The sequence below is a fragment of the Haemorhous mexicanus genome, chromosome 2, assembly GCF_027477595.1.
Source record: "Haemorhous mexicanus isolate bHaeMex1 chromosome 2, bHaeMex1.pri, whole genome shotgun sequence".
Lineage (NCBI taxonomy): Eukaryota > Metazoa > Chordata > Aves > Passeriformes > Fringillidae > Haemorhous > Haemorhous mexicanus.
The window spans coordinates 1723573-1735452 of record NC_082342.1 but is presented as its reverse complement, the minus strand read 5'-3'; the positions used below and the strand labels follow the sequence as shown (position 1 = coordinate 1735452).

Genomic DNA, 11880 nt, shown 5'->3' with positions numbered 1-11880 from the left:
TGGCATCACACGCAGAAATCTCAAAGGTAAAAAATTATTAATAGGTGCAGGGATGAGTTTTCATTAGGAGGAATTCCATGGGAACTGTATCATGTCTTGCAGTGCTTGTGAAATCCTCTGTCCACAGCACAGGAGAAAGTGAGGGATCTGTTGAAATCCCAGTGTGATAAAAATATCAAATGTCAGTGGAGCTCCGGGCACTATGAATGTGCTCCTTGCCATTTGCCAAGGGACTTTGGAGCCATTGTTAAAGATGTACTTAACTTCTGAAACACTTTTAAAGCAGACATGCCATAATGAAGTATTTTGCTTTGCCTGATTGCTTTTATTTGATCCCTGGCAGTTGTTTTGACCATGAAAATTCAGATTTAGGTCAGCTGTTCACAAGATATTTAGATGGTGGCGAAAATTCTTCAGCGGAAACACTTCTACTACCAGAAAGTGAGACACAAAGTCAGACCTCAACAGTCTTTTAAACCACTCATTGTGGATTTCTGCAGGGTATGGACAGGTCTGAATTCACATTCTCATGCAAACTTCGTTCTTTTTAAATAGCAAAATATTTGACTCACTCAACCAGAAGTGTCAGTCCAAGTTCCTGCTGAATCCCATTTTGATAAAAGTTTATAAGGGAAAGTAGAAAGAATTGGGAGCAGCTCATTTTGAGTGCACACAGGCCTATATGGGCTATTTAGCCATCAAATTTGGAGGCTGCCCAAATTTCTACATCTATTTTTTTTTAAATTAACTTTGATAATCAGTAATGTAAAAGCAGAAATTACAAAGAAACACATCACCACGTTAAATCCCACGATTCTCCTCCAAAACAAAAATGTGTACTTCTCTTTAAAGTAATGATGGATATTGTTTTGCTTTTTCCCATTTCTGCTGATTATCAAAACAGGCTAAATTAGAGGTTTTCTCTCTTAACCTTCTTACCCTACAAACAAAATACCAATGGTTAATGACCTCAACATGAACAATAAATGGAAATATATAAATTAAACACACAAAACACTAAGACATCAGAGAGAAACAATCTCCAGAAATACTCTGGGAAGTGTTTTTCAGAGGACTTTTTCTACAGCATCAGGTTTTTTATCCCCTATTCAATGGGCCTAATGTGCCATCTGCTGTTTTAATTCTAAATTAATTTTAATTATAACAGTTTTTGAAAGAAGCAATCATTCTGCAGCACTGAAACAAATAAGGTTGGAATGGTTGTTTTTGTTGCCTTTTTTTTTTAAATTTTGGAAGCAGCCATTACTGCAAACAGTAGTGAAGAAATTAAAGCTTCAGCATTGTTAATCCTGCTCAGAGAGCGAGAGCACTTGGGTCTGAGCCATAAAAACTGTTCTTGCAGAGCAAAAGACGACGATCTGACCCAAAAACGACGATGTGGTGGCGCTATCTGGTGGCCTAATTGGCATTACACTGTCTTATACTCCTCAGGATGTGCTTTCTTCCTCCAAGCACTAGCAATTTCTTTAAAAAGACCAATTTTATGCCTTTTCTGGGTCTTTATCTACGTGAAATCCTGAGAAAGGTCGGTGTGTTTCTTTCTAAGTCTTGATTCACACAAACTGTGATTTGGAACTGGCACAGATTTGGTACAGTACAAATTAAAAGTACCTATACAGTGGTTTCAGTGCCCTGAATAATCCAGCTAAACTCACGGGGGTTGTTCACAGGAAACAATTTAAGAACCTACAAGATGATCCAGCTGGTGATCCAGGTGTGACAGGCAGCAAATGTGTTGTGAAAATTCCTTCCCAACACGATTTGTGTTCAGGTAGTGCAACAGAACAGCAGAGTTCTCTGCTAAAACACTTCCCTGGATGTTACATAAAGGCCAGGAAAACTTCTGTTCTAATCAGGGCACTGTAAAGCTCTCCGCTAAAATGCAAGCCTTTCCACCAGGAAAGCTGGGAGATGAACCATGGAACTCTCCCATAACAATTTTTTATAGGCGAGTGCCACCTGGTGGAATATGGAAAAGACTTTTCAGCCTGGAAAAGCTGTTTTAAGGTGGTCAGGATCTTTTCAAAACAGAGAATTAGCATCAAAAAACAGCAGCAAAACCAAAGGTGCATCTGGCAGCTGGGTGGACACACCTTTGGTGGCCTGGCTCTGGTCCCTGCTGACCTATGAATGACACTGATTATGCTGACAGAAAAGGAGATTTTCCTATTTTTAATTCATATATATTTGCAAGAGTGTCTATCCTGAACCAATGCAAATTGAAAAATACATTAAGAAGATGCTTTCCTTTCAATTCCACGTTTCTATTTCCAGGCTTTTAGACTGGTAATTCCCTAAATTAGATATCATGTGCAACATCAAGTTAATTAACAGCTTGAAGGAATACTACCTTTGTTGTGTTCCATCCTAGAAAAAGCACAGCAGATCTGGGCACAGAGTGATGTCAAAGGTAAGGGACACACATTTCCACCTCAAGTGAAAAATTATCGTAACTGAATGGATTTTTCTGCTGCTGATGTATTTACGGGCAGCAGTCACAGCCTCTGGAAGTCAATCCAGCACTTCCTGCTGTGTCCCAAAGAAAATCCCACATTTGAGGCCTACTTCTGACTTTGTCCATCACTCTGTGGGACAAGAGCACTTTTGCTGAGCAAGTAGCTGAGAAATTGGGTTCATCTTTTCCTATGTTTCTTTGCACAGCTTCAAACAATGCGCAATTCTAAGCTTGCAAGATTTACAGGACGCCATGGGAAATGGAAGCATTGTCAGAACTTAGCAGGCAGTCAGACTGGGCTATTGACACAAACATGTGGTTCCAAGTTTGTCTGACATGGTTTAAATTAGGAAGAAAAGCCTTAGGGTTATTAGATTTAGTGGCATAAATGGGACACTCCATCCCAAGAAAACAGTGGGTGCATAAAATTTTAGAAACTTTTGCCCTATCCCAAGGTTTTGCTCCTTCTGTTTCCAGCCCCTGAGTTTCATACTTGTATTGAATGATGTGTTGAGAAACACAGAAGCATCTTTGTTTAATTGGGAAGCCCAGGAGTTGTCACCAACAGGTACACACATTCTGTTTTTATTCACACATTTACTCAACACTTCTCTCCCCTCCTCCAAAAAAGGCCTCCAGAAGCAGAAAGCTGGGGCTGTGCACATAAAGAATTAAGGGGATTAGCAGCACCACCATGCTCGGGTTATGGCTTCAAAGCAAAACACTGCTGCACCTACGTAAACGCCTCTGTTTAAGTGATTGGAAATGAACCATTTCTCAGAAGTACAGGTGCATGACCGACTGCAGCTATTAGGGCCGAGAAAGGGCAGGAATTGCTTGAGAAGGGGAGGATTAAAAATGAAAAAAAAATTAAAAAAAAAAACAACAAAAAGAAAGAAAAATAGAAGGAAAAGCCACGAAGGCGAGCAGGGATGTGTCCCCTCCCTCCCGCGCCCCGCGGGGCTCGGGGAGCGGCAGGTGGACGGTCCGGAGCTCCTGGGGCGGGGGACGAACCCGCAGCGCATCCAGGCGCTCCCACGAGAGATCCCCGCGGCGCGCAGCGCTCGCAGCCGGGCACAAAGCACCCCCGGGGCAGGCGAGGGGCGCAGCCCAGCCCGCTGCGGCAGCCGGGGGCCGACCCCGGGCCGTGTCGGTGCCGTCCCGCCCCGTCGGGGGCGGCGGGAGGGCGGCGCGGCGGGGGCCGCCCGCGGGCGCGTTACGCACGCAGTGATCTCAGCGGCGCGGGCGCGGCGGCAGCGCCGGGCTGGGGGCGGCACGGCCGGACCCCATAAAGGGCGGCGGCGAGCCCCGCTCCCGCACTCACCCCGCACGGCGGAGGCGGACGGGCCCGCGGCGCTCCGCTCCGCAAAGGACGGGAGGCTCCTCGGCGCCCTGGAAGTGCAGGCGGGACCGTCCCGGGGCTGCCGGAGACTCGCCGGAGCGTCCTCCCCGCCCGCCGCTGCTGCAGCCGGGGAAGGCTGAGGAGGAGGAGGAGGAGGCGGGCAGGAGAAGCGGCAGCCGGAGCAGGACAGAAGACAGAGGGACGGAGCGAGGGGCAGCGCTGCCCTCGCACAGCCGCGCTCCCCGGCATCGCCGCCGCGCCCCGGCCATGGGGAAGCCGACGCCGCCTCTGCAGTGACCGCGGGACGCGGCTCCCGCGCGGTCCTCCGCCGGCAGAAAGACTCAGACACCCCCCAAAACCTGAAAGCAAAAACCCACATCTTCCATATCCATTCCTATATAAAGTGAAATAAAGAGAGGAGAAGGGCTGCGCCGAGCCATGAGGAGCGGGGGGCGGCTGCCGGCGCTGGCGCCGGTGCTGGCGGCGCTGCTGGGGCTGTGCAGCGCCGAGCGCAGGGCGCTGGTGCTGCCGCGGCGCCTGGGCGCGCCCGGCGCCCGAGAGCGCTTCCGCCTGGAGGCCTTCGGGGAGCGCCTGACGCTGGAGCTGGAGCCCGACAGCAGCTTCCTGGCCCCGGACTTCACCCTGCAGTACCTGGGCGGGCCGCCGCCGCCGCCCGAGGACGACCTCTCCCGCTGCTTCTACTCCGGCACCGTGAACCGGGACCCTGGCTCAGCGGCCGCGCTCAGCCTGTGCGCGGGGCTGCGCGGCGCCTTCTCGCTGCGGGGCCGCCAGTACCTGATCCAGCCCGCGCCCGGCACCGCGCACCGCCACGGGCCGCACCTCCTGCGCCTCCGCGGCGCCCCGCGGGCCGCCCCCGCCGCCCGCTGCGCCGTGGCCGAGGCGGGAGCCGGGACGGAGGGGCCCGAGCCCGCCGAGCCCGCAGGTAGCGTGGGGAGGGCAAGGGCGGGGGGTGTGGCGGGGATGCCCGGCCGCTGCTTGCCCCGCATCCCACTCCGAGGGTGGGTGCGGGGGTCGCACAGAGCAGGGGTGAGCATCTTGAGGATCCGCGGGTTTGGGCTTCTGAACGGTGCTCTCTTGCTGTGCTCACCTGCGCTTTCCCTCCCTGTCCTTTTTAACGCAGAAACGAAAAGCAGGAGAAAAAAGAGGTTCGTGTCCAGCCCCCGCTACGTGGAGACCATGCTGGTGGCCGACCAGTCCATGGCTGAGTTCCATGGCAGCGGGCTGAAGCACTACCTGCTGACCCTGCTCTCCGTGGCCGCCAAGCTGTACAAGCACCCCAGCATCCGCAACTCCATCAGCCTGGTGGTGGTCAAGATCATGGTCATCTACGAGGAGCGCAAGGGCCCGGACATCTCCTCCAATGCCGCCCTGACTCTGAGGAACTTCTGCAGCTGGCAGAAGCAGCACAACCCGCCCAGCGACCGGCACGCTGAGCACTACGACACGGCCATCCTCTTCACCAGGCAGGTGAGGGACACCGAGTCACATCCAGCCCCACGCCCACTGCCTCCCTACCCCCTCTACCAGGAGACCTCTAAAAAAGTGTCCAGAGACTGTCGTGTGTCATCACAGCTGCAGTGAAGCAGGCTAAAAATTACATGAGCTGCTTTTCGTTTTATTCTTTTTTTTTTTTCTCTGTTTGTACCATGTCTGGTGAGGCTCACAGTTTGTGCACCGTCTTTGTAAACTCACAGATTGTGCACTGTGTTCCTGCCCCATATATTTTTAGCAGATTTCAGATGGAAATTATGCATTTCATTTCTACGTGTAACCCTCGCCTGTGTTCCAGAGACAGATTTTTGCCATCATACCCATTGAAGTGCTGAATATTTATGCTCTTTCCATAAGTAAAGGCAAACTGCCAGGGCTGGATGGCTCTTGCCAAGGTTAAGTCTCTGATCTGATTAATAATGAAACTGCCTTTTTTTACAGGACCTGTGTGGTGCCAAGACATGTGATACTCTTGGGATGGCTGATGTGGGAACAGTTTGTGATCTAAACCGCAGTTGCTCTATCATAGAAGACGATGGTTTGCAGGCTGCCTTCACAACAGCCCACGAATTAGGTACTTGAAACTTTGCAAAGCCATTCTCTGGGATTAATTGAAGCCAGCTTGATGCCGTAAAGCCCAGCCTGCACCTCCCTGGAGCAGTCGGGAGGAGGCAAAGCCCTGTCTTGGAGCAGGCTTGGACTCGGGAAAGCAAATCCGGCCTGCACAGCATTGTCTGCAAGAGGCTGTGTGTGTGCCTGCAGAAAAAAAAAATAAATTAAAAAAAAGGCATAGAAGATCCAGTGCCATCTGCTTGAAATCTGGGAGCGTTCAGCTTCGGGTTATTAATTACAGACCGGGCTATGAGCAGCTCTAGAGCAATATTTAAAATGCTGTTGGTAAAGCGTAGGACAGACTTCCTAAAGTCACAGACTTTACTTTTCTCCTTTTCTCCAAGGCCACGTGTTTAACATGCCTCATGACGATGCAAAGCAGTGTGCTGGCATCAATGGAATGAGCCGGGATTTCCACATGATGGCATCCATGCTCTCCAACCTGGACCGCAGCCAGCCCTGGTCTCCATGCAGTGCCTACATGATTACAACATTTTTGGATAACGGTCATGGTAAGGTTATTAAGCTTTCCATTCATGTGGCGTTTGAGCTCTTGTGCTTTACTGCTTTGCTTTTTTTTTTTTTTTCTCTCTATAAGAGTGTTTCTGCTTCGGCACAGACTTAACCCTTTGCATGCTGTCAGTGGGTTTAGAAGAGCCTTATTTTTACAAAAATGGTGGCTCAAAAGCAAATGAAGTTCGCTTTTAAAATTGACCCCGCAGCATCATCTGACTTTTTTTTCTCTTTTTCTTCAACTTTTTCAGGGGAGTGCTTGTTGGACAAGCCCCACAGGCCCATCCAGCTGCCTTCGGACTTGCCTGGCACGCTGTACGATGCCAACAGGCAGTGCCAGTTCACGTTTGGAGATGAGTCCAAGCACTGCCCCGACGCAGCCAGTACGTGCACGACGCTGTGGTGCACGGGCACCTCGGGAGGGCTGCTGGTGTGCCAAACCAAACACTTCCCCTGGGCAGACGGCACCAGCTGCGGGGAAGGGAAGTGGTGCATGAATGGCAAGTGTGTGAATAAGACTGAGAAGAAGCATTATGATGTAAGTAGTGAAAAAGAAATGGGTGCAGCTTTGGGTTTTGCAGAGTGCTGCAAAGGGAGGGATCTGTTAGATGGGGTCGATTCGATGGGCAGGTTTTTTAATGAGTTCGGGTGGGTAAAAATGAGCGTGTTGATGGCTTTTATGGTGTGGTTTTGTATGGATTTTCCTGTATTTAATCTGTGTCCTGCTTTTGTTGTCCTTCCAGACGCCAGTGCACGGGGGCTGGGGGTCCTGGGGGGCATGGGGCGAGTGCTCCCGGAGCTGTGGCGGGGGAGTGCAGTATTCCTTCCGGGAATGCGACAACCCTGTCCCGAGGAACGGGGGCAAGTACTGCGAAGGGAAGCGGGTGCAGTACAGGTCCTGTAACATCGAGGACTGCCCTGACAACAACGGTAATTCTTCCCCATTTTTGACAGCCAGGGTTGGTGCGTTGTGGAGGACGAGCACGGACAGAGATGATCTCATGGCCACCTGTCTTTTCTCTGCCTGCAGGCAAAACGTTCAGGGAGGAGCAGTGTGAAAAGCACAACGAGTTTTCCAAGTCTGCCTTTGGAAGTGGACCTGCAGTGGAGTGGACACCCAAGTTTGCTGGTGTGTCTCCAAAGGACAGATGCAAGCTGGTTTGCAGAGCCAAAGGAACGGGATATTTCTTTGTTCTACAGCCAAAGGTATTTCAAAACTGTACCTCTTCCAGCTGATCATGAAGGGGATTTCTGTCTTCTCTATGTGAAGAGTCAAACAGTGTAGAAATCTGAAATTGCTTTTCTCATATATAAGCTGGATTGTTCCTCCATGTGTAGCAGGACCATTGCAAGCATGCTTTAAGTGTTTTGGCACAATCCTTGCACCTCCTCTACTCACTCCACCCCTGGTTTCCTTCCCTCTCCTTCCACCAATCTGATTGCATTGAGATAGGTTTGGAAAACGCTGAGGGATCTTTGCCAGAACATTGGTGCTTTCTCATACTGGTTACTAACATGCTGACAGCTTAAAATAAACACGAGGAAAAATGTTCATCTTGCATAGCTACTTGAATTCGCTGTCATCAGATGGTGAGAGCCAGGAACTACCAGGGTGATGACACAGAGGGTTTTTGTGGAACAGCACTCCTAGAAATAAAGGATGTGCTGAACAGCATTAAAAGCAATGCTGGCAGTGTGCTTTGAGGACAGGGCTGCCTTCTAGTGACACTGGAAAGCAGTGAGGCTTCTTTTGTATGAGATGGGTAAAACAGTAGGTCTTTTGGGGGGAGGTATTAATGAAAAGTGAGATTGTTTTCTCCTCTTACCATGGGATCATTTTGGCAAGTGAGAAGACTACCTGTGGGCTGCTCTGGTTTTTAGTTTCCAAAGCCATGAAAACCACAGGTGCTGCGGGCTTTCCACCGATCCGTATTTTGTGTCACGCGGTTTCAGAGCACCGTGCATGTTGTAACCAGGCTCCTTGTGTCCCCAAGGTGGTGGATGGCACCCCGTGCAGCCCCGACTCCACGTCCGTGTGCGTGCAGGGGCAGTGTGTGAAGGCCGGCTGCGACCGCACCATCGGCTCCAACAAGAAGTTCGACAAGTGCGGCATCTGCGGGGGCAACGGCTCCACCTGCAAGAAGGTGTCTGGCACCCTCGTTAGAGCCAAGTGAGTGTGGGGCTGCTGCTCACCTTGTCCTTGCGGGGGGAAGCTCACCTTGTCCTTGTGGGAGGGATTCATCCATTAGCAATAGGGCTGCTGCCTCACCTTGTCCTTGTGGGTGGGATTCGTCCATTATCAAGCTAAACGCCTTGACTTCAGACAAGGTTTAGTCTTGGGCTGGGAGGCTTTTTCCCCTTCCCTGCAGAGAGGACTCATTGTTTCTCTGTTCTCCCGGGGCAGACCTGGCTACCACGACGTGGTCACCATCCCGGCGGGGGCCACCAACATCGAGGTGAAGCAGCGGAACCACCGGGGCGCGCGGCACGACGGCAGCTTCCTGGCCATCAAAGCCGCCGACGGCACCTACGTCCTCAACGGCGACTACACGCTGTCCACGCTGGAGCAGGACATCACCTACAAGGGCAGCGTGCTGCGCTACAGCGGCTCCTCGGCCACCCTGGAGCGCATCCGCAGCTTCAGCCCGCTGAAGGAGCCGCTGACCATCCAGGTGCTGACGGTGGGGGACCTGCCACAGCCCAAGATCAAGTTCACCTACTTCGTGAAGAAGCCGGCGCAGCCCGGCGCGGACAAGGCGGCGGCGGCGGGCAGGAAGAAAGAATCCTTCAATGCCATCAGGGAGATCATCTCCTCGGAGTGGGTGATCGAGGAGTGGGGCGAGTGCTCCAAGTCGTGCGGCTCGGGCTGGCAGCGGCGTGCTGTGGAGTGCCGGGACCCGCGGGGCCGGCCGGCCGCCGACTGCGCCCGCGAGCTGAAGCCCAGCAACCTGCGGCCCTGCGCCGACGTGCCCTGCCCGCAGTGGCAGCTCGGGGACTGGTCCCCCTGCTCCAAGACGTGTGGGAAAGGCTTCAAGAAGAGGTTGTTGAAATGTGTCTCTTCCGACGGCAGCGTGCTGCCCCAAGAAAGCTGTGAGCCCTCCAAGAAGCCCAAGCACCTGATAGACTTCTGCAATGCCACAGACTGCAGCTAGATAGGACGGCTTGGAAAAAGCTAAAACTTTTTTTATTATTTTATTTTATTTTTTTTCCTTCAGACCAGTGCACTGAAAAACACAAAAGAAGGCTAGAGGCAGCATCTGTGTTTTTGCGTTAAAAAAATTTCACGGTGAAGATCCGTGTAGGTGGGACAGTGCAAACAGCTTGAATTGGCTTTGCATCCCAAAAATCCCTGCCAACTGAAAATTGGATTGGATAGCAGATCCATGTCATTAATTTCTCTTTAGCAGATAAGGCCCAAAGCATCAGAATTGCCTTTTGAAAAGTCTCTTATAAATTAAGCCAAACGTGAGCAGTGAGACACATTTCAGCAAACGTTTTGGGGTTTGGTTATTTCTCCCTTCTTTTGGATTTATCTTGTGGTACTGATCAAATCCCCACGTGTAGGAAGGGGAGGGAAAAAGATAGCTTAAAGTAATTGGTCAGGGCTTACCTACCTCACAAAGGGCAAAAAACAAGATTGGAAAAGGAGCTTTAATTATGTCATTCATGGCTGCTATTGTTTCAGAGAATAGTTTTATATAAAAATAAAGCCATATTCTCTACCTAAATACCAAGAACAGATATCAACTCCACAAATCACTAGAATTTCATAAGTTTTTTTAAAGTACCGTTATGTCATCCCAATGTGCCTGTCCATTTCTCTCAGCCACTCCAGTGCCATTGTGGTGACATGTGTAATCCAGAGGCTTGGAAAAGTGGAAATCTGAGTCTGAGTAGTTGCTCTTTGTGCCTTCTGCATACCTTCCACTGGCTTTTCTGATTCCAGCTTGGTCCTGCCTTCCTGCCAAACAGATCCTGGGAGTGTGTGAGCATTCCAGTAGTGTCTTCACACTCAAACCTTTGGCCTTACCCCAGCCAATGGATATTATTTGAGTTAAAAAGGAAAAAAAAAAAAAGAGTCCCATTAGGAATGGGTTTGTCCTCTGTGGCCTCTGCTGGGTTTGTAGAGCTCAGTCACTGATCAGATGGGAAGGCAAAGCTGAGGGATAGCAGGTCCATCCACAGCGAAATGCCAGCATTCACATCATTGAAGATTGTGCCAGTCCATAGACCATGAGAGAATATGGCTTTCCATATGTATATAGTAAAATATATTACTATAGATTTTATATACTTCATAAGTATTTTATATTTCTCTCCCTTCTGGGAAGGGTTATAATTTGTAATAAATGCATATAATGAGCGTATTTATTTTTATACTTCTTGTCTAATGTGATCTTCTAAGTTATCGCTTTTTTAAAAGGACATATAACAAGGATAGAGTATTTATACAGTATAATATGTTACTAGAGGTAATAAATGAACCCTATAAATTTTGGAAATGGAGTGTCTTTATTTCACTGGACTAAAACTAGTCCATGGAGCAGAAAGAGTTTGGAATCTGAAGAAAACACTAAGCAAAAGGCAACAACTTACCTGTGTTAGTGAAGAGTTTTGGAAAGCTCTCTCCATAATGTCACACCCCACCTTAAAAGAGGTCCTTTTGGATTTTATTACTTAACCACTAGCTCATCTATTCCAGAAAGTGGAGTGCAACCATACTGATGCCACTGGCTGTAATAACAGCTTGGGGAGGGAGCAGCGCTGTCAGTCGAGTTCAGAACCAACAAAATATGTACAAAAGCAGCAGTTTTGCCTCACTCTGGTGGGAAAGGAGCAGTCAGAAACCAGAATCATTCATGAGCAGTCAGAGGTTTCCCTCACCAACTCCTGGAGAATTTCCCTCTCCAATTTTCTCCTGATGCTGCTTTTCCAAGAAGCACTGTGTGAATGAGCTGTTCTAACATGTTTTATGATGTTAAAATGGATACTAAAAACATCAAAAGCTGATTTTTGCTCCCTCATACCTGATCTGATCACCACTGCAGTCAGGAGAAAATCTTCTGCTGGGCTCCATTGGATTTTTGCCATGGAATTTGAGACATCAGTCATTTCTGGATACTTTTGGCTTTGTGTCATGTAAAAACCTATTAAAACTTCCTTTGCCAAAGTTTGGACTCTGTCTCTGCAGGAATAGTTCCTGTTTTATTCTATGGATAAAGTCCTGGCCCCTCTATTTCAGAATTCTCATCACATCACACTTCATTGGGCATTCGTTGCTTTGAAGTGCAGAAATGCTGGGGAATATTTTATTCCTAACATTATTCAGGAGGCAGCCAATCCCTTTCTGGTTTTATAAATAGTTATTTATAATTACAAGAATTAACTATTTATTAGTATATATGGATATATATGTGCATATAAA

General features: G+C 49.3%; 1 protein-coding gene across 1 annotated transcript; it reads left to right on the top strand.

Moving 5' to 3' along the window:
• The first annotated feature begins 3773 nt into the window (after positions 1–3773).
• ADAMTS1 (ADAM metallopeptidase with thrombospondin type 1 motif 1) lies at positions 3774–10957 on the top strand. Its single transcript, XM_059871485.1, has 9 exons — positions 3774–4761; positions 4960–5306; positions 5772–5904; positions 6287–6454; positions 6707–6993; positions 7199–7385; positions 7486–7661; positions 8450–8625; positions 8860–10957. The coding sequence occupies exons 1-9, from the start codon at positions 4257–4259 to the stop codon at positions 9605–9607; spliced, it is 2727 nt and encodes a 908-aa protein (XP_059727468.1). The 5' UTR covers positions 3774–4256; the 3' UTR covers positions 9608–10957.
• Positions 10958–11880: the final 923 nt, after the last annotated feature.

Excerpts from the sequence above, each read along its gene's own strand:
- ADAMTS1 (XM_059871485.1), top strand. The coding sequence starts at position 4,257 with ATGAGGAGCGGGGGGCGGCTGCCGGCGCTGGCGCCGGTGCTGGCGGCG. Across the intron at positions 5,307-5,771 it reads CCATCCTCTTCACCAGGCAG|GACCTGTGTGGTGCCAAGAC; the intron begins GTGAGGGACACC and ends CTTTTTTTACAG. Across the intron at positions 8,626-8,859 it reads GGCACCCTCGTTAGAGCCAA|ACCTGGCTACCACGACGTGG; the intron begins GTGAGTGTGGGG and ends CTCCCGGGGCAG.